The following is an 18718-nucleotide window of genomic DNA, read 5'->3' on the forward strand; positions in this document are numbered from 1 at the left end:
TATAATTATTATGACAATAAAAATAATCCTGTAGTCAATAACAATTTAATTGTACATTTTAAAATGAAAAAGCATATAATTACACTATTGGTAATACAAAAGATAAATGCTAGAGGTGATGGATACCTTATTTACCATAATGTAATTATTACATATTGTAGGCCTGAGTCAAAAGATGCCATATAAGGCATAAATATATACACACACTACATATCCACGAATACAAATAAAAAATGTCAATAAGAAAAAAGAGTAAACATTTAACCTATGGGAACAATATTCTTTAACTCATTTGCAGTTTAAAGCCACTAACAAAGTGACTAATAGAGATGTTATTTTACTATGTGCCAAATAGTATATTATATTCCTACCATCTTGTACCTACACCCTTGAGTGAGGTGGGATAAAGTTAGTGGCACAATAATGGTTCCTTAAATGCACAATAGTCTTAATATGGTAAAAATAAAATAAAATAAAGTTCACAATCTAACAATTTTTTTTTTTTTTGAGACAGTTTTGTTCTTGTTGTCCAGACTGGAGTGCAATGGCACAATCTCGGCTCACAGCAACCTCTGCCTCCCGGGTTCAAGCATTTCTCCTGCCTCAGCCTCCTGAGTAGCTGGGATGACAGGAATGCACCACCATGGCTGGCTAATTTTTTTGTATTTTTAGTAGAGACTGGGTTTCTCCATGTTGGTCAGGCTGGTGTTGAACTACTGACCTCAGGTGATCCACCCGCATCGGCCTCCCAAAGTGCTGAAATTACAGGTGTGAGCCATCAAGCCCGGCCCTAACAGTTTTAAAATGTACTGCATTTTATTACATAAAAGTACAAGTAGTAAAGTAATATGCTCATTTATTTTAATATAGTTCTGAACATCATTCTTTGTCACTATAATAAAGTTATTGCTCTGAACATTTATCTTATACATTACTTAATAGAATTTTACTACAAAGAGCCTCTCCACTTGTATTTTCATTATGGATCTTACATTTTAATGTTCTTATTATTTTATAGAAAAGGTCATAATGTCCAAATAATTTGTTAAAACCTCTGATATCTCTGATGCAGAAGCAATTGATCACATGCTTTCTCACGTAAATAGAAATAACAGCATAATTTGAAATCTGTATTACATCATTATTCAGCTTTTAAAAAATTTAATTCAATGAAACAAATACACTTTCAATGGAATTACAATGCTTCCAAAAATCTACTCCTTTTAAAGTTACATAGAAATCATTTACCTAAAAACTGCTGCTGTGGATTAGTTTTTATACCCAATGCTCTGATTTAGTATAATGTCTGAAATATCAGGGCCTTAGTTATTCTACTCTAACTTCTCTGATATTTATATATAATCTATTTTGAATTAAATATTTTTTCATATTTACTGCATCTGCAAAATTATATTTTAGTATAAACTCTCTGGTGTTTTCTTTTTTTTTTTTTTTTGAGACAGAGTCTCGCTCTGTCACCAAGCTGGAGTGCACTGGCCAGATCTCAGCTCACTGCAAGCTCCGCTCCTGGGTTCACGCCATTCTCCTGCCTCAGCCTCCCGAGTAGCTGGGACTACAGGTGCCCGCCACCTCGCCCGGCTAGTTTTTTGTATTTTTTTAGTAGAGACGGGGTTTCACCGTGTTAGCCAGGATGGTCTCGATCTCCTGACCTTGTGATCCGCCCGCCTCGGCCTCCCAAAGTGCTGGGATTACAGGCTTGAGCCACCGCGCCCGGCCTGGTGTTTTCTAAGCTGTAGTTTCTGAAGGGAAAAAAAGTGTTTCTAAACTTAATACATTTGTAGGACTCATCTCCAATATAAATTCCCTGATGTTGAACAAAGCTTGAGCAACTGCTTTAGGGTTTTCCTTCAGTACAAAATGTGTGCAATAAAATCTGTGATACAAGTGAATGTACTTTATAACCCTCTTTATATTTGTAATGCTTGTCTTCACAAAATATACTCATTTTAAAGACATACTTTCTGAAAGTTTGACAGTAATTGCAATTTTAATGCTTTTATTAAAAGGAACCTTTTTATGTTGAGTTAGATGTGAGTAGGAATTAATGGGTTTTCCATTCCTTCTATTTGTACAGTTTTTCTCAAGGATACTAGCTTTTCTGTGAAATAAGGTTTAAGAACTGATTAAAAGTTTTGCCACATTCTTCACACTTGTAGGAGTTTTGCCAGTATGAATTATCCTACCTACAATGAAGTGTGGCAACCATATAAAGGCGTTGACACATTTTATATATTTCTAGGGTTTCACACTAGTATAATTATTGTTATGTATAGAGAAGTTGGAGGTTCTGGTAAAAGCACTGTCACATTTTTTAGCTTTGTAGATTTCCTCTTCAGTATGAATTATCGCCATGTCTCTTAAGAATTGAGAACTTAGGGCCGGGCGCTGTGGCTCAAGCCTGTAATCCCAGCACTTTGGGAGGCCGAGACGGGTGGATCACAAGGTCAGGAGATCGAGACCATCCTGGCTAACACGGTGAAACCCCGTCTCTACTAAAAAATACAAAAAACTAGCCGGGCGAGGTGGTGGGCGCCTGTAGTCCCAGCTACTCGGGAGGCTGAGGCAGGAGAATGGCGTAAACCCGGGAGGTAGAGCTTGCAGTGAGCTGAGATCCGGCCACTGCACTCTAGCCTGGGCGACAGAGCGAGACTCCGTCTCAAAAAAAAAAAAGAAAAAAGAATTGAGAACTTGTGGCCGGGCATCATGACTCACGCCAGTAATCCCAGTATTTCAGGAGGTCAAGGCGGGTGCATCTCCTAAGGACAGGAGTTCAAGACCAGCCTGGCAAACATGGTGAAATCACATCTCTACTAAAAATAAAAAAGTTAGGTGGGCATGTTGGAGGACACCTGTAATCCCAGTTACTCAGGAAGCTGAGGCAGGAGAATGGCTTAAATCCAGGAGGCTGAGATTGCAGTGAGCTGAGATCATGGCATTGTACTCCAGCGTGGGTGATGAGCATGAAACTTCATCTCAAAAAAAAAAAAAAAAATTGAAAACTTGTTATAGGCTTTGCCACATTCCTCAAACTTGTACGATTTTTGTCCAGTATGAATTATGTTTAAGAAGGGTTCAGAACTTCCTAAAAGCTTTGTCACATTCTTTGTATTTGTAGGGTTTATGTTTCATATAAATTCTCATATTTAGTAAAAGTTGATAGCTGGCTAAAGGCTTTCCCACATTCATCAAACTCACAGGGTTTCTCTCCAGTATGAATTATCTTATGTCTAGTAAGGGCAGAGGTGTCCTTAAAGGCTTTGTCGCATTTTCTTATTTGTTGGGTTTCTCTTCCACATGAATTATCTCATGTCTACTAAGGTGTGAGGATGAAATAAAGGCTTTGCCACATTTATCACACTTGTACAGTTTCCCTCCAATATGAATTTTCTTATGTATAAAAAGGATAGTGGGTTAAAAGCTTTGCCACATTCTTCACATTTATAGTTTCTCTCCAGTATGAGTTACTTTATGTGTAGTAAGGGTAGAGGAGCACTTAAAGCCTTTGCCACATTCTTCACATTTGTAGGGTTTCTCTCCAGTATGAATTCTCTTATGTCTAGTAAGGATAAAGGAGCGCTTAAAAGCCTTACCACATCGTTCACATTTGTAGGGTTTCTCTCCAGTATGAATTCTCTTATGTGCAGTAAGGTGTGAGGACGAGTTGAAGGCTTTGCCACATTCTTCACATTTATAGGGTTTCTCTCCAGTATGAATTCTCCTATGTGTAGTAAGGATAGAGAAGCACTTAAAGGCCTTGCCACATTCTTCACATTTGAAGGGTTGCTCTCCAGTATGAATTATCTTATGTGTAGTAAGGCAAGAGGAGTACTTAAAGGCTTCGCCACATTCTTCACATTTGTAGGGTTTTTCTCCAGTATGAATTCTCTTATGTGTAGTAAGGTGTGAGGACCAGTTGAAGGCTTTGCCACATTCTTCACATTTGTAGGGTTTCTCTCCAGTATGAATTATCTTATGTGTAGTAAGGGATGAGAAGTACTTAAAGGCTTTGCCACATTCTTCACACTTGTAGGGTTTCTCTCCAGTATGAATTCTTTTATGTGTAGTAAGGACAGAGGAGTGCTTAAAGGCCTTTCCACATTCTTCACATTTGTAGGGTTTCTCTCCACTATGAATTATCTTATGTGTAGTAAGGATAGAGGAGCGCTTAAAGGCCTTTCCACATTCTTCACATTTGTAGGGTTTCTCTCCACTATGAATTATCTTATGTGTAGTAAGGTTAGAGGAGCGCTTAAAGGCCTTGCCACATTCTTCACATTTGTAGGGTTTCTCTCCACTATGAATTATCTTATGTGCAGTAAGGTATGAAAACCGGCTAAAGGCTTTGCCACAGTCTTCACATTTGTACCGTCTCTCTCCACTATGAATTATCTTATGTGTAGTAAGGTGTGAGGACCAGTTGAAGGCTTTGCCACATTCTTCACATTTATAGGGTTTCTCTCCAGTATGAATTTTCTTATGTGTAGTAAGGGTTGAGGACTTGTTAAAAGTTTTGCCACATTCTATACATTTGAAAGGTTTTTTTCCAGTATGTCTTATCTTATGTCTGTTTGAATCTGAAAATTTACGAACAACTTTCACATATTTATCACACTGAAATATTTTGCTCTGGGTAGTTGTCAAATATTGGTTAAGTCCATTATAACCTCTTTTGTGCACCTTACACTCATCCACACCTTCACAGCCTTTTTTAAACTGTAAATTGTCATGTCCACATTTTTCATATCTTCTCAGTATCCCTTTATGGAAATAATCTTTTATGTTCTGCTCTGGCCAAAGGTCTTGGGTAAAATGAGAACACAAAACTGAAAGAAACAATAAAAACACATTACTTTGATTGCTAGACTCAGATAAATATAATTTACAAATCTAACCTATAAAGTTATACAAACTACCTAACCAAGATGACACAGCAAAATATCGCAAGCTGTAATTTCTTCCTGGACACGTAAATGTAACAAAAACATACTGCCCAAAATACATTTGTAAAAAATTTGTAAGTCAGTTAAGTGCATGAAGGGCCCCAGGCGAGCACAATGCAAAGAATCACATAGAAGATAAAGAAAAGCCTGGCCGGGCGCGGTGGCTCAAGCCTGTAATCCCAGCACTTTGGGAGGCCGAGACGGGCGGATCACAAGGTCAGGAGATCGAGACCACCCTGGCTAATACAGTGAAACCCCGTCTCTACTAAAGAATACAAAAAACTAGCCGGGCGACGAGGCGGGCGCCTGTAGTCCCAGCTACTTGGGAGGCGGAGGCAGGAGAATGGCGTAAACCCAGGAGGCGGAGCTTGCAGTGAGCTGAGATCCGGCCACCGCACTCCAGCCTGGGCTACAGAGCCAGACTCCGTCTCGGAAAAAAAAAAAAAAAGAAAAGAAAAAAAGAAAAGCCTGTTACTTATACCCAACACAGCTCTTCCTGCTCTCCAGTATAACATTATGCCTTTAAAAGTAAATTCCCCGTCAGATGCAGTGGCTCATGCCCGTAATCCCAGCACTTTGGGAGGCTGACACGGGTGGATCATGAGAAATTTGCCCCCATGACCGAAACATGTCCCACCAGGTCCCACATCCAACACTGAGGATTTATATTGCAGCATGAGGTTTGGACAACATGGACATCCAAACCATATTATAGACCAACTAGGCTTCACAGACACACACAAAACTCTCCAGTCAAAACCAAGATAATACACAATATTCCTATTTGCATCTAGTGTATTCTGTTAGGACACATACCAAGTTTTGTTAAATTAAAAATACTGACTGTGTGCCATGGCTCTTGGCTATAATCCTAATACTTTGGGAGATTGATTGGGGCCAAAAGTTTGAGACCAGCCTGGGCAACATAGTGAGATCCTAACACTACAAACAAGCAATTAGCCAGACATGGTAGTGCATGTCTACAGTCCTACCTACTCAAAATACTGAGGTGAAGAGGATCACTTGAGCCCCGGAGGCTGAGGCTACAGTGAGCCACAATTCTGCCACTGCACTGCAGCCTGGGTGACAGTAAGCTCTTGTCTCAAAAAACAACAACAACCAATTATTTTAAAAACACTAAAAGTATACACTGTGTTTTCTAACAAAAATTGAATGAAACTAGGAATTAAAAGCAAAAGTCAAACTGGAAAATTCAAAAATACATGAAAATGAAACACACTCTACAACATATTCTTGCTCAGGGGGCAAAAAATTTCATTTTTCAAAGATGTCAATACAACCTACAGTTAAAACTACAGTAACATGGCCAGGCGCAGTGACTAATGCCTGTAATCCCAGCACTTTGGGAGGCTGGGGTGGTGGATTACGAGGTCAGGAGATTGAGACCATCTGGCTAACACAGTGAAACCCCGTCTCTACTAAAAATACAAAGGCCGGGCGCAGTGGCTCAAGCCTGTAATCCCAGCACTTTGGGAGGCCGAGACGGGCGGATCATGAGGTCAGGAGATCGAGACCATCCTGGCTAACACGGTGAAAACCCCGTCTCTACTAAAAATACAAAAACTAGCCGGGCGAGGTGGCGACGCCTGTAGTCCCAGCTACTCGGGAGGCTGAGGCAGGAGAATGGCGTAAACCCGGGAGGCAGAGCTTGCAGTGAGCTGAGATCTGGCCACTGCACTCCAGTCCGGGCGACAGAGCGAGACTCCGCCTCAAAAAAAAAATTAAAAAAATAAATAAATAAAAATAAATAAATAAATAAATAAAAATACAAAAAATTAGCTGGGCATGGTGGCGGCGCCTGTAGTCCCAGCTACTTGGGAGGCTGAGGCAGGAGAGTGGCGTGAACCTGGGAGGCGGAGCTTGCTGTGAGCCAAGATTGCATCACTGCACTCCAGCCTGGTTGACAGAGCGAGACTCTGACTCAAAAAAAAAAAACAACCTACAGTAACATAAATGATGTGACACTGACACAAAGATAAACAGATGAAAGAACAGAATAGAGAGCTCAGAAATGAACCCTTCTTTATGATCAGATGATCTTCCACAAAGTTGCCATGCATACAAAATAGAGAGAAATAATCTCTTTTAAAAATGTTGAAAATATCAACACTGATAAAATAAAGTGTTTATTTCCTTGAATGATACAATAATATATTTTATTTTATTTTATTTTTGAGACGGAGTCTCGCTCTGTCACCCAGGCTGGAATGCAGTGGGGCAATCTCAGCTCACTGCAAGCTCCGCCTCCCGGGATCACACCATTCTCCTGTCTCAGCCTCCCGAGTAGCTGGGACTACAGGTGCCCACCACCATGCCCAGTTAATTTTTTGTATTTTTCGTAGAGACGGGGTTTCACCGTGTTAGCCAGGATGGTCTCGATCTCCTGACTTCATGATCCCCTGCCTCATCCTCCCAAAGTGCTGAGATTACAGGCATGAGCCACTGCAACCGGCCAATTACATATTTTAAATAAAATGCTTAAACATAAAAATACACAAAAGGGGCCGGGCGCGGTGGCTCAAGCCTGTAATCCCAGCACTTTGGGAGGCCGAGATGGGCGGATCACGAGGTCAGGAGTTCGAGACCATCCTGGCTAACACGGTGAAACCCCATCTCTACTAAAAAAATACAAAAAGCTAGCCGGGCGAGGTGGCTGGCGCCTGTAGTCCCAGCTACTCGGGAGGCTGAGGCAGGAGAATGGCGTAAACCCGGGAGGCGGAGCTTGCAGTGAGCTGAGATCCGGCCACTGCACTCCAGCTGGGCGACAGAGCAAGACTCTGTCTCAAAAAAAAAAAAAAAAAAAAAAAACACACAAAGGGAAAAAGCATTTGAAAGAACATACAAAATTACTAATTTGTAGAGAAATTAAAAAAAAAAAACACAATGACACACAAAATCAACTTACACCCATTAGGAGCAATGAAAATAAAACTGATGTTGATTGCTGGTGGAAAACAAAGACACAGGTATTATTTTAAAATGTTATAAATGTTCCTCATGTATAAATCTATATCCAAAATATGTAACACAGGCCATATGCAGTGTCTCAAGCCTGTAATCCTAGCAGTTTGGGAGGTTGAGGTGGTCAGATAACCTGAAGTCAGGAGTTTGAGACCAGCCTGGCCAACATGGTGAAATACCATTTCTACTAAAAATAAAAGATTAGCCTGGCAATGTGACATGCACCTGTAATCCCAGCTACTTGGGAGGCTGAGGTAGGAGAATCACTTGAACCCAAAAGGCAGAGGTTGCAGTGAGCCGAGATCGCACCACTCTACTTTAGCCTGGGCAACAGAGTGAGACTCCGTCTCAAAAAAAGGAAAACAACAAAAAAACAAAATATGCAACACAAAACCTGGAAGATATAATTGAAAATCCATGTTTATTGTACCAGTATTCACAAAAGCAACCCAGATGTCTCTTGATTTATAAACACATCAAAAAATGTAACATATACATATGATGAAGTATTATTCCACCTTAGAAAAAACAATATTCTCAATTTTAAGATGAACTTTGAGAATATTATGTCACCTGAATTAATCCAGTGACAGAATTATGGATACTGTATGATTCCATGTATATGAGATATCTTAAGTAGTCAAAATCATAAAATCAGAAAGTGGAAGGTATGTCTATTAAGGCCTGGAGAGAGGGTAAAATGAGCAGTTAGTACTTAATGGTCAATGACTTTTAGTTTTACAAGGTGTAAAGTTTCTAGAAGTCTTTTGTATACAATGTGAATATACTTAACATGCCTGAAATGAACAGCTGTTTTTTTGAGACAGGGTCTCACTCTGTCACCGAAGCTGGAGTGTAGTGGTACAATTTTGACTTCCCCTCAATCTCCCAAGTAGCTGGGACCACAGCTGCACACCGCCATACCTGGCTATTATTTTTTTTTTTTTTAGAGAGAGGGGTCACCATATGTTGCCCTGGCTGATCTCAAACTGTTGGGCTCCAGGGATCCTCCAGTCTTGGCCTCCCAAAATCCTGGGATTACAAATAAGAGCCTCCACCTAGCCTGGCCCTGAAATGCACACTTCAATAGATTTAAGATGGTAAATTTTATGTTATGTGTTTTAAGACTATTTTTTTAAAGAAAAACTGAAAAAAAAAAAACCCACCAGAATTATATATCTTTTCGAAAATTACTTTCAAATCATAGAAGTGTTTCTTTCACAAAAGCAAATATATAGTCATCATTAAACACATGGTGAAAATAAGACTATCTTGATGACTAGTCACTTAGACAAGATAAAACTACCACCAAAAATCAGCTAAGAAAGAATACAGCATGAGCCATACTAAAATTAGGGTAATATTTATAGATAAATACACATACATATGTAATCTGATTGTGATAGATATGCATAATTTATTATCTTAAATTGACTTAAAATGTACAAAAAGAATTGCAAATTCTCTAAAATTGTAATACATAAATAAACCCAAAACACCCAATAAACTAATGTTAAGAAACCTACACTGAGGCCAGGTGCAGTGGGTCACATCTGTAATCCCAGCACTTTGGGAGACCAAAGCATACAAATCCCGAGGTCAGCAGTTCCACACCAGGTTAGCCAATATGGTGAAACCCCATCTTTGCTAAAAATACAAAAATTAGCTGAGCGTGGTGGCACATGCCTGTAGTCCCAGCGTCTCAGGAGGTCAAGGCAGAAGAATCACTTGAACCCCAGAGGGGTTCAAAACTTCAAAACAATAAGAGAAATGTTTACTCATAAAATCTTGTATTCAACATTGATGTATAATTTTAAAAAATTGCAGGCCGGGTGCGGTGGCTCAAGCCTGTAATCCCAGCACTTTGGGAGGCCGAGACGGGCAGAACACGAGGTCAGGAGATCGAGACCATCCTGGCTAACATGATGAAACCCCGTCTCTACTAAAAAATACAAAAAATTAGCCGGGCGAGGTGGCGGGCGCCTGTAGTCCCAGCTACTCGGGAGGCTGAGGCAGGAGAATGGTGTGAACCCGGGAGGCGGAGCTTGCAGTGAGCTGAGATCCGGCCACTGCACTCCAGCCTGGGCGACACAGTGAGACTCTGTCTCAAAAAAAAAAAAAATTGTCAGGCCAGGCACAGTGGCTCACAACTGTTATCTCAACACTTTGGGAGGCCAAGATGAGCAGATCACCTGAGGTCAGGAGTTCAAGACCAGCCTGGCCAACGTGGTGAAGCCCCATCTCTACTAAAAATACAAAAATTAGGGGATGGTGACACATGTCTGTAATCCCAGCTACCTGGGAGACTGAAGTATGAGAATAGTTTGAACCCAGGAAGTGGAAGTCGCAGTGAGCCAAGATCATACCACTGCACTCCAGCCTGGGTGACAGAGCGTGACTCCATCTCAAAAAAAAAAAAATTTCTAGATAATTGCAATATTTAACTATTAGTATGTACTCACTAAATGCAAGTATTCTGAATCATTGGCATTCACTGTGTGGCCGTAAAATTTCAGAGAATATACAGTATAATTATAAATAGGAGATTCTAATGAGAAAATAAATTAGCATTTAAAAGAAACTAGTTACTTTTAATGTTTTCAATATATGGTATTCTTACACAAAATGAAACGCTGTAATCCAACTTTAGAAACAAAGAGTAGCCTTACATTGTTAAATTAAAAAATATATATTTTCCAGAGTAGTGTTAGACCCTCTGATATGTAAAACAAATATTAGGAAATAAACTATTTTATTATGGAGATATAGGCTGAAAAAAGTAGATGAACATCCTATAATTCCTTTTTGCCTGCAGCAAACTTAAATTTATAAATAACTATTTTAGTAACTATGGGTGCCTACTAATTATGCAATTTACTTCAGGCATACCATGCAAATTCTAGCATATTGTCTTAAATATCTGAATCTAAAATTACAAATAAATCTGACAGAGAAAATAGAAAGTAAAAACATACAGGGAGAGTGACATCAGTGAGATGAAAAGATTAAAAGTGCTGTATTTTCATATTCCCTTATGGCAAAACAATGTCAGCCATCTCTGACAAAAATACTTTTACGAGAGAACCAGGATTATGACTCACACCTGTAATGATAGCTCCATGGTACATTAAGGTTGGAGAACTGCTTCAGGCCAGGATTTTGAGACCAGCCTGGGTCTCAAAGACCAGATCAAAGATGTAGCAAGATGCCATCTCCAAAATAAGTGCCTCTGAGGGAGATTTGAGAGCCAGGGAGGGAGTTGTGAAATGCTGTTAAAGCTTAAGATTGAGAAGTGTTCTATTCAGAAGGCAGGCCCTCATTCAGGTGGGAAACTACAGGACCCTAGTTCATGGCTACAGACCAGGATAGGATTCAGCCAACTTCGTCCCACTGAGAATTCTGAACTTACTCTGTAACCACCCCAAACTCCCAGCCACAGTCTGGCAGAGGTCCTGCCATTCCAGAGACCTAGAAGAAGACACCCATTTACAGCAATGTAGGCAGGCCTGCAGACCTTGGCCTTTACTGGGGTTCCTGAAGTGGTTTCTGACTCAGTTTCAGTTACTTGAGCCACAGTTTATGGTCAGTTCTGCCTACACAGAAACCCACACAACTGGGCTAGAAGGGGTGCCTCATGCCTGTAATTCCAGTACTTTCAGAGGCCAAGGCAGGCAGATCATCTGAGGTCAGGAGTTTGAGACCAGCCTTGCCAACATGGTGAAACCCGGTCTCTACCAAAAAAATACAAAAAATTAGCTGGGTGTTGTGGCGAGCACCAGTAATCCCAGCTACACAGCAGGCTGAGGCAGGAGAACCGCTTGAACCTGGGAGGCAAAGGTTGCAGTGAGCCGAAATCATGCCATTGGACTTTAGCCTGGGCAACAAGAGTGAAACCCAACCCCATTTTGGGGGGCGGGGGAAGAAAGAAAAGAAAAGAAAAGAAAAGAAAAGAAAAGAAAGAAAAGAATCCATTGCAACTGAAGAAAAATACGTAAAAGTTGCTGTTTGTGGATCATACCTCTTATATTTAAAAAAAACATAAACAGTACATTAAAACTTACCTAAACTAACAAATACACTGAGTAAATTAGCAAAATATAAAATTAACACACAAGTGTATGTATGGTTTCATATGCTTAAAACAATCTGATAAAATAGAGGAAGAAAAAATCTTATTTAATATAGCATTAAATAATAAATTTCTGAGAAAAAAATTAGCCAAGAAGGTAAGAAAATGTTTACAACAAAAAAAGAAAAAATGAGAAGATCCAAATACATTTTAAAGTATTTTATGTCTAGAGACTGAAAATCTTATTAAAGCGTCATATTATCCAAAGTGATCTATAGATTTCATAAACTTCCTGTCAAAATTGCAGTGGTTTTTTTTTTTACAGTAATGGAAAATACAATTCTAAAATTTACATCAAACTAAAATAAACTCTGAATAGCCAAAACAATCTTGAAAAAAAAGAACAAAGCAGAAGGATATCATCTTATAATTTCAAATTACATTTTAAAACTATGTAGTAATAAAAATAGAAAGGACTAAGCAGAAAAAAAAAAAAAAGTTCAACAGAAACTACTACTTTCACACATTTCAGACCTGATGCAAAAAGAGAAATAATTCTCAAAATCATGAGGATATGTATGTGTCCCCAAAACAACGAAAAAGCAGCCAGATTGTGCAGTCTTTTACATGCCATGAAGAGGACTTTGGCTCTCACTGTGAACTTGAAGGGAGCTCACTGAAAGAAAAGTAGAATTTTTACAGAATTTAAAAGCATAAGCAGAAGATGCCCCTTTAAAAGAGCAAAATTTTAAAAAAGAATAAAAAAAAAAAACAAAAACAGCTGACCAGGAACTATTTCCTTTGGAACACAGCTTCCCAAATCACACTTTAAGGACTGGCTTTCTCTTTGACCTCAGGACCTCTTATCTGTGTCATCCGTTGTATTCATTTTCACTCGCACCTACCTGGGGGGTTGGTTACCATGTCATGTTTCTTCATAGTCAAAGGTTTTTCTCCTTGCTCCAGACAGGTGATGAGGTCTGGCTTAGAGACCACAATACCTGTTTTATTAAAAACAAGTAACATGAATCTTGCTCATATTCTCCACTTGCAAGCTAGTAATGTGGTCAGCAAAGACAATGTAATAAAATATTCTAGTAAATTAATACCAAAATACAAATTTATAACAGAAATTTCTAAATATTTAGAAAATACTTTCAATTTGCCGGGTGCAGTGGCTCACGCCTGTAATCCCAGCACTTTGGGAGGCCGAGGGGGTGAATCACGAGGTCAGGAGTTCGAGACCAGCCTGGCCAGCATGGTGAATCCCCATCTCTACTAAAACTACAAAAATTAGCTGTGCATGGTGATGTGCGCTTGTAGTCCCAGATACTCGGGAGGCTGAGGCAGAACTGCTTGAACCTGGGAGGTGGATGTTGCAGTAACCCGAGATCACACCACTGCACTCCAGCCTGGGTGACAGAGCAAGACTCCGTCTCAAAAACAAAAAACATAAAGAAAGAAAGAAAATAACTTTCAATTTGTAGGTTTCTTAATTTTCCTGCCTGGCACTACTGAATCAAAAATTGGTGGTGGTAATTAGGTTTTCAGGTGGAAGCTACAATATTTTATGCCACTAAATTTCTGGAATTACCACTAATTTGGAGTGAAGATTACAGCTTGGATATGAAATATGGAAAGAAATATGGAAAGCTTGGATTAAGATGAAACATCTTGAAGAAATTTTTTTTCTTTTCTTTTTTTTTTCCTCGAGACGAAATCTTGCTCTGTTGCCCAGGCTGGAGTGCAACGGCATGATTTCAACTCACTGCAACCTCTGCCTCCTGGGTTCAAGCTTTCTCCTGCCTCACCCTCCTGAGTAGCTGGGATTATAGCCGCGTGCCACCATGCCTGGCTAATTTCTTCTACTTTGAGTAGAGATGGGGTTTCACCATGTTGGCCAGGCTGGTCTTGAACTCCTGGCCTCAGGTAATCCCCTCACCTCAGCCTCCCAAAGTGCTGGGATTACAGGCAAGAGGCACCAAAGAGTTTCTTTTCTAAATGACCAAATTCTGAAGATTTTCTTGAAAAAGTGGATCTGAAACTCTTTTATAAAAGAACACATTACTAAAAAAATTCTACAAAAAAGAGAAATAAAACCTTTTGTGTATATTATGAATAATGTATTAAAGTTTTTCTCACCAAGGAAGACCAGGTTTCTGTAGTTCTCTAACATCACATTCCTATATAAATTCCGCTGTGCAATGTCCAGGCAATGCCACTCCTCCAGAGAGAATTCTATGGCCACGTCTCTAAATTGCAACGGCCCCTGAAACACACACATACGTTTTTACCAAGTGGTCATGGGCGGAATTTTTAATTTGACTTAAGGTGAAATGAGAGAGTAAAGACAAATGGTTCTGACTTATAGGACTAAAATTATCCAATAAAATAACTTTCAAAACAGAAATATTATCTAATGTATTCTCTGAGAAAAAGAACAGCATAAGATCCATAACATCAGTTCATATATTTTTCTAGATGGTAAAGTGTAAAATTAAGGAACACAAACATGTACATTTTTGAGTGCTATGTTTACACCATATGGAATGAGTTGTGAATATTCAGATGAAAAAGATATGTTGAGTTAGAAGGCACCTTTCAAATTTAAATATATACAATAAGTTGAAGACCTTATTGTGCAGGGGTTTTTTTCCAGAAGATCTGGAATAAAGTCTGATTTTTTGAATTTCTAACAAGCTCACCAATAATGTCAATGTTTTTGGCCCAAGAAGGATATTTTGTCAAACATCCAGTAAGTGGAAGAGCCTGTGTTTTTCTCAGTTTTTCTGGCCTGTAACAAAGATAAGATATATTTTCCAAAGAAAAATATATAGACAAAATTAAGAAAAAAGGACAACTGCCAGATTAAATGTGATGGTTTATTCACATGAGCTGCATAAATATACTTAATAATGAAGAGAAAAATAATCAGCTATATAGTGAAAAAAATCTGTCAGAGCCATTTAAGCAAGTGAATCATTAACCATTAACTGCACTAGGAGAAATTTTTATGATGTGCTAATGCACAGAGAAGAACACAGCATCACTACTGAAATATTCCTCTTTCAAAAAAGTAAATAAAATCTGATTTAATCATAAAGAATCATCAGTTTTACGCAAACCTCAAAATACAGATAACTCCTATGTTCTGTAATTTTTAGTAGTAATTTTAAGTAGACTTCATTTAGCACCCTAGAGAGCAGGTATCTCCTAATAAGTTTTTTTCAGAACTTTCTGGGTAATAAATGCCATTCCATTTTAAATGAGCAAATTTTTTTTTTTTTTTTTTTTTTTTGAGGTGAAATCTCACTCTTGTCCCCCAGGCTGGAGTGCAATGGTGTGATCTTGGCTCAATGCAACCTCCACCTCCTCACCTCCTGGGTTCAAGCGGGTCTCCTGCCTCAGCCTCCTGAGTAGCTGGGATTACAGGCGTCTGCCACCATGCCCAGCTAATTTTTGTATTTTTAGTAGAGACAGGGTTCCACCATGTTAGCCAGGCTGGTCTCGATCTCCTGACCTCAGGTGATCTGCCCACCTTGACCTTCCAAGGTGCTGGAATTACAGGCATGAGCTACCACGCCCAACCTAAATAAGCAATTTTTTTTTTTTTGAGAAGGAGTCTTGCTCTGCTACCCAGGCTGGAGTGCAGTGGCCCGACCTTGGCTCACTGCAACCTCCACCTCCCAGGTTCAAGCTATTCTGCTGCCTCAGCATCCTGAGTAGCTGGGATTACAGGCGCCCACCGCCATACCTGGCTAACTTTTTCTATTTTTAGTAGAGATGGGGTTTCACCGTGTTAGCCAGGTTGGTCTCAATCTCCTGACCTGGTGATCCATCTACCTTGGCCTCCCAAAATGCTGGGATTACAGGCGTGAGCCACTGCCCCCGGCCAATAAGCAATTTCTTAATCCTGTTCCGCATACAGCTGATGGCACACACAAATAGAGCCTCAACATTACATGTTCTCTGTCTTTACTAAGGACCACAGTTTTCCCCAATAGAAATCTTGAATATCCACATCTTTCCATGTTCAACAGCCACAAAGGGAACATTTTTAATACTGCAGATCATAAATTCTTGAGAAATCTGCATGGCATATGAGAAATTATGATTTAGAGAATGAAGAAAACGCTCTGGGAAACAGCAAATAAATATTTTTCAGACACCTTTGACTCTTATAAGAATTTTAAGAAGCACTTAAACCAAACTCCTTAGGGAGGAAAAACACAAGTAGAGAAGTAAAGGGTTGAAAGTACTAAACGCATGGCAGTCCAGGAGGCAGAGTGGGAGTGGACACAGCTTTTCGGCTGAGGCATATTTACCTGAAGAAAAAGCCTTTTTTTTTTTTTTTTTCCTATCTCCTCCTTCACTGGAATTCCTTCTCAGATGAGATTCTGTGGACTAATTACACCTGCATCTGGAGAATATGTCTTTAAAAGTGTCAGTACCACATGTTTACCTGCTAGCATGACATCAACTGGCAGAAAAAGACAGAAAAAGTCCACCCATTTCTGTCCTTTAAAACAGAAGAGGTTCAGAAACAATGAGCTGCTCCATAAAGATGAAAATAGAAGTTTCTCCTTTCCTGTCCTCAGGTGCCCTCCCCTGCCACAGACATCACCCATTTCTGCTACAGTAATGGAAAAATGTGCCACACTGACGTGTCCTTATCAAACCCAAACAGAACAGGCCCTGCAGCCACCCTTTAGTGCAAAGGTGGAACTTAATTCTCATGAATGCATTTTGCAGCCTTCATATCTGATTCAGGCCTCACCTTACAGTCACATGAGGCCCTTTATTAAAACAACATGGATGCTTCCACCCACAACAATAAACAAACTGTGGGGAGGGCATAAGAGATTTCTGCAAATTGGCCATGTGATCCTAATGAGAAGTCTGGGCTGATAACCACTAAGCTAAGTATTGCCTCTCAAGCTTTAACGAGCTTGTAATTCACTTGGTAATTTCAGTGCCACTTTATGTATTGTGACTCTGGAGGTTTGAAAAGGGTCCATGAATGGGTGTTTAAACAAGCCCCCGTCAATGCTGATGTTGCTCCCCATTGACTCATTATTACCATTAGTCAGAGAAGCATGCACAGCACAGGGTCCCTTACACTCAGCACTTGTCACAACTAAATACTTGTACAAACAAGGACAACCCATCTCCATCCTAAAGTTTTATATTCTTTGCTGGCTCTTTAAAGTTTACAAGAGGAAACAGAAGGCAGAAATGTCTGAAAAAGTCTGTATTTAAAAAACAATATATACCCATGTGCTGATGCAATGTTTATTAAGCAGGTACTATGTGCTCAAGAGTGTGATGCAAAGCACTGTGCTGGGCGTAACACATTATGTGATTTAATTCTTATAACACCCTGGGAGCTGGTACTAAGGATTTAACAATTTTCAAGATTTAGGTAAAAGGCCCAGCATTTTTATTTCTTCTTCTGTTTCTCTGTCATCAATTTTTTAAAAATTGTACAGAATAAAAGCTAAATATAGACAGATGAAAGAGAGATAGAAAGAGGTTAATGTAGTTTAGACAAAGTTTTATTCTGTTTATATTTACTTTTTTGTGACTTATGGAGCAACTACTGGATCTGCAGGAATAGAAAACAAGTTTCTAAATACAATGTCTCTGCAAGCATTGGTTTTAATAGAACATTTAAAAACTAGGACCCTAAAATACATACTTTATTTATCCCATTTATCTGCTTTGCGGTTTCAGGAAATTGTGACCACCGGCTCTAGAAAGGCAGCAAGATTCACCAGCCAAAACTCTGATCTCTTCTAATCAGTTATCTGAGGCAAGACCTCCAAAAAGGGTGAATCTGAACAGGTCTGGAGCAGGGTGAGGACCCTATGTAAAATTCTGCTCTCTATGCCACTGCGGTACTACCAGTTTTGCTTTTTCTAAGCTTACCTAAAAAAAACCCCTTAAATCCCAGAATTTCTGTAATTTTAATATTTTCTAGCTTAGAAAACCTATGAACTTTATACTATTTTATACTACATTCTAATACGCAATTTAAACAAATCCTTTAAGGTTTTCTAGGGTAATTTTTTTTTTTTTTTTGAGACAGAGTCTCGCTCTGTCATCCAGGCTGGAGTGCAGTGGCGCGATCTCGGCTCACTGCAAGCTCCGCCTCCCGGGTTCCCGCCATTCTCCTGCCTCAGCCTCCCAAGTAGCTGGGACTACAGGCGCCGCCACCTCGCCCGGCTAGTTTTTTTTTTTTTGTATTTTTTAGTAGAGACGGGGTTTCACCCTGTTAGCCAGGATGGTCTCGATCTCCTGATCTCGTGATCCGCCCGTCTTGACCTCCCAAAGTGCTGGGACTACAGGCTTGAGCCACTGCGCCCGGCCTTTTTTTTTTTTTTTGAGATGTAGTCTCACTTTGTCACACAGGCTGGTGTGCAGCAGTGCCTTCTTGGTTCACTACAACCTCTGCCTCCAGGGTTCAAGTGATTCTTCTCCCTCAGCCTCCCAAGTAGCTGTGACTACAGATGCGTGCCACCACACTTGGCTAATTTTTTTTTTTTTTTTTTTTGAGACGGAGTCTTGCTCTGTCGCCCAGGCTGGAGTGCAGTGGCCGCGATCTCAGCTCACTGCAAGCTCCGCCTCCCGGGTTCACGCCATTCTCCTGCCTCAGCCTCCCGAGTAGCTGGGACTACAGGCGCCGCCACCTCGCCTGGCTAGTTTT

General features: G+C 39.8%; 1 protein-coding gene across 1 annotated transcript in view; it reads right to left on the bottom strand.

Annotated features, from left to right (window-relative positions):
* Nucleotides 1-2999: 2999 nt before the first annotated feature.
* Nucleotides 3000-18718, bottom strand: part of LOC117093720 (zinc finger protein 737-like) — a 48196-nt gene continuing 32477 nt past the window's right edge. Inside the window, 6 exon segments of the mRNA XM_033229238.1 lie at nt 3000-3175; nt 3177-3294; nt 3297-3408; nt 3487-4844; nt 12918-13013; nt 14155-14281. Coding sequence (XP_033085129.1) covers nt 3094-3175; nt 3177-3294; nt 3297-3408; nt 3487-4844; nt 12918-13013; nt 14155-14281 — 1893 coding nt within the window. The 3' untranslated portion in view covers nt 3000-3093.

The sequence above is a fragment of the Trachypithecus francoisi genome, unplaced genomic scaffold (assembly GCF_009764315.1).
Source record: "Trachypithecus francoisi isolate TF-2019V2 unplaced genomic scaffold, Tfra_2.0 Lachesis_group12, whole genome shotgun sequence".
NCBI lineage: Eukaryota > Metazoa > Chordata > Mammalia > Primates > Cercopithecidae > Trachypithecus > Trachypithecus francoisi.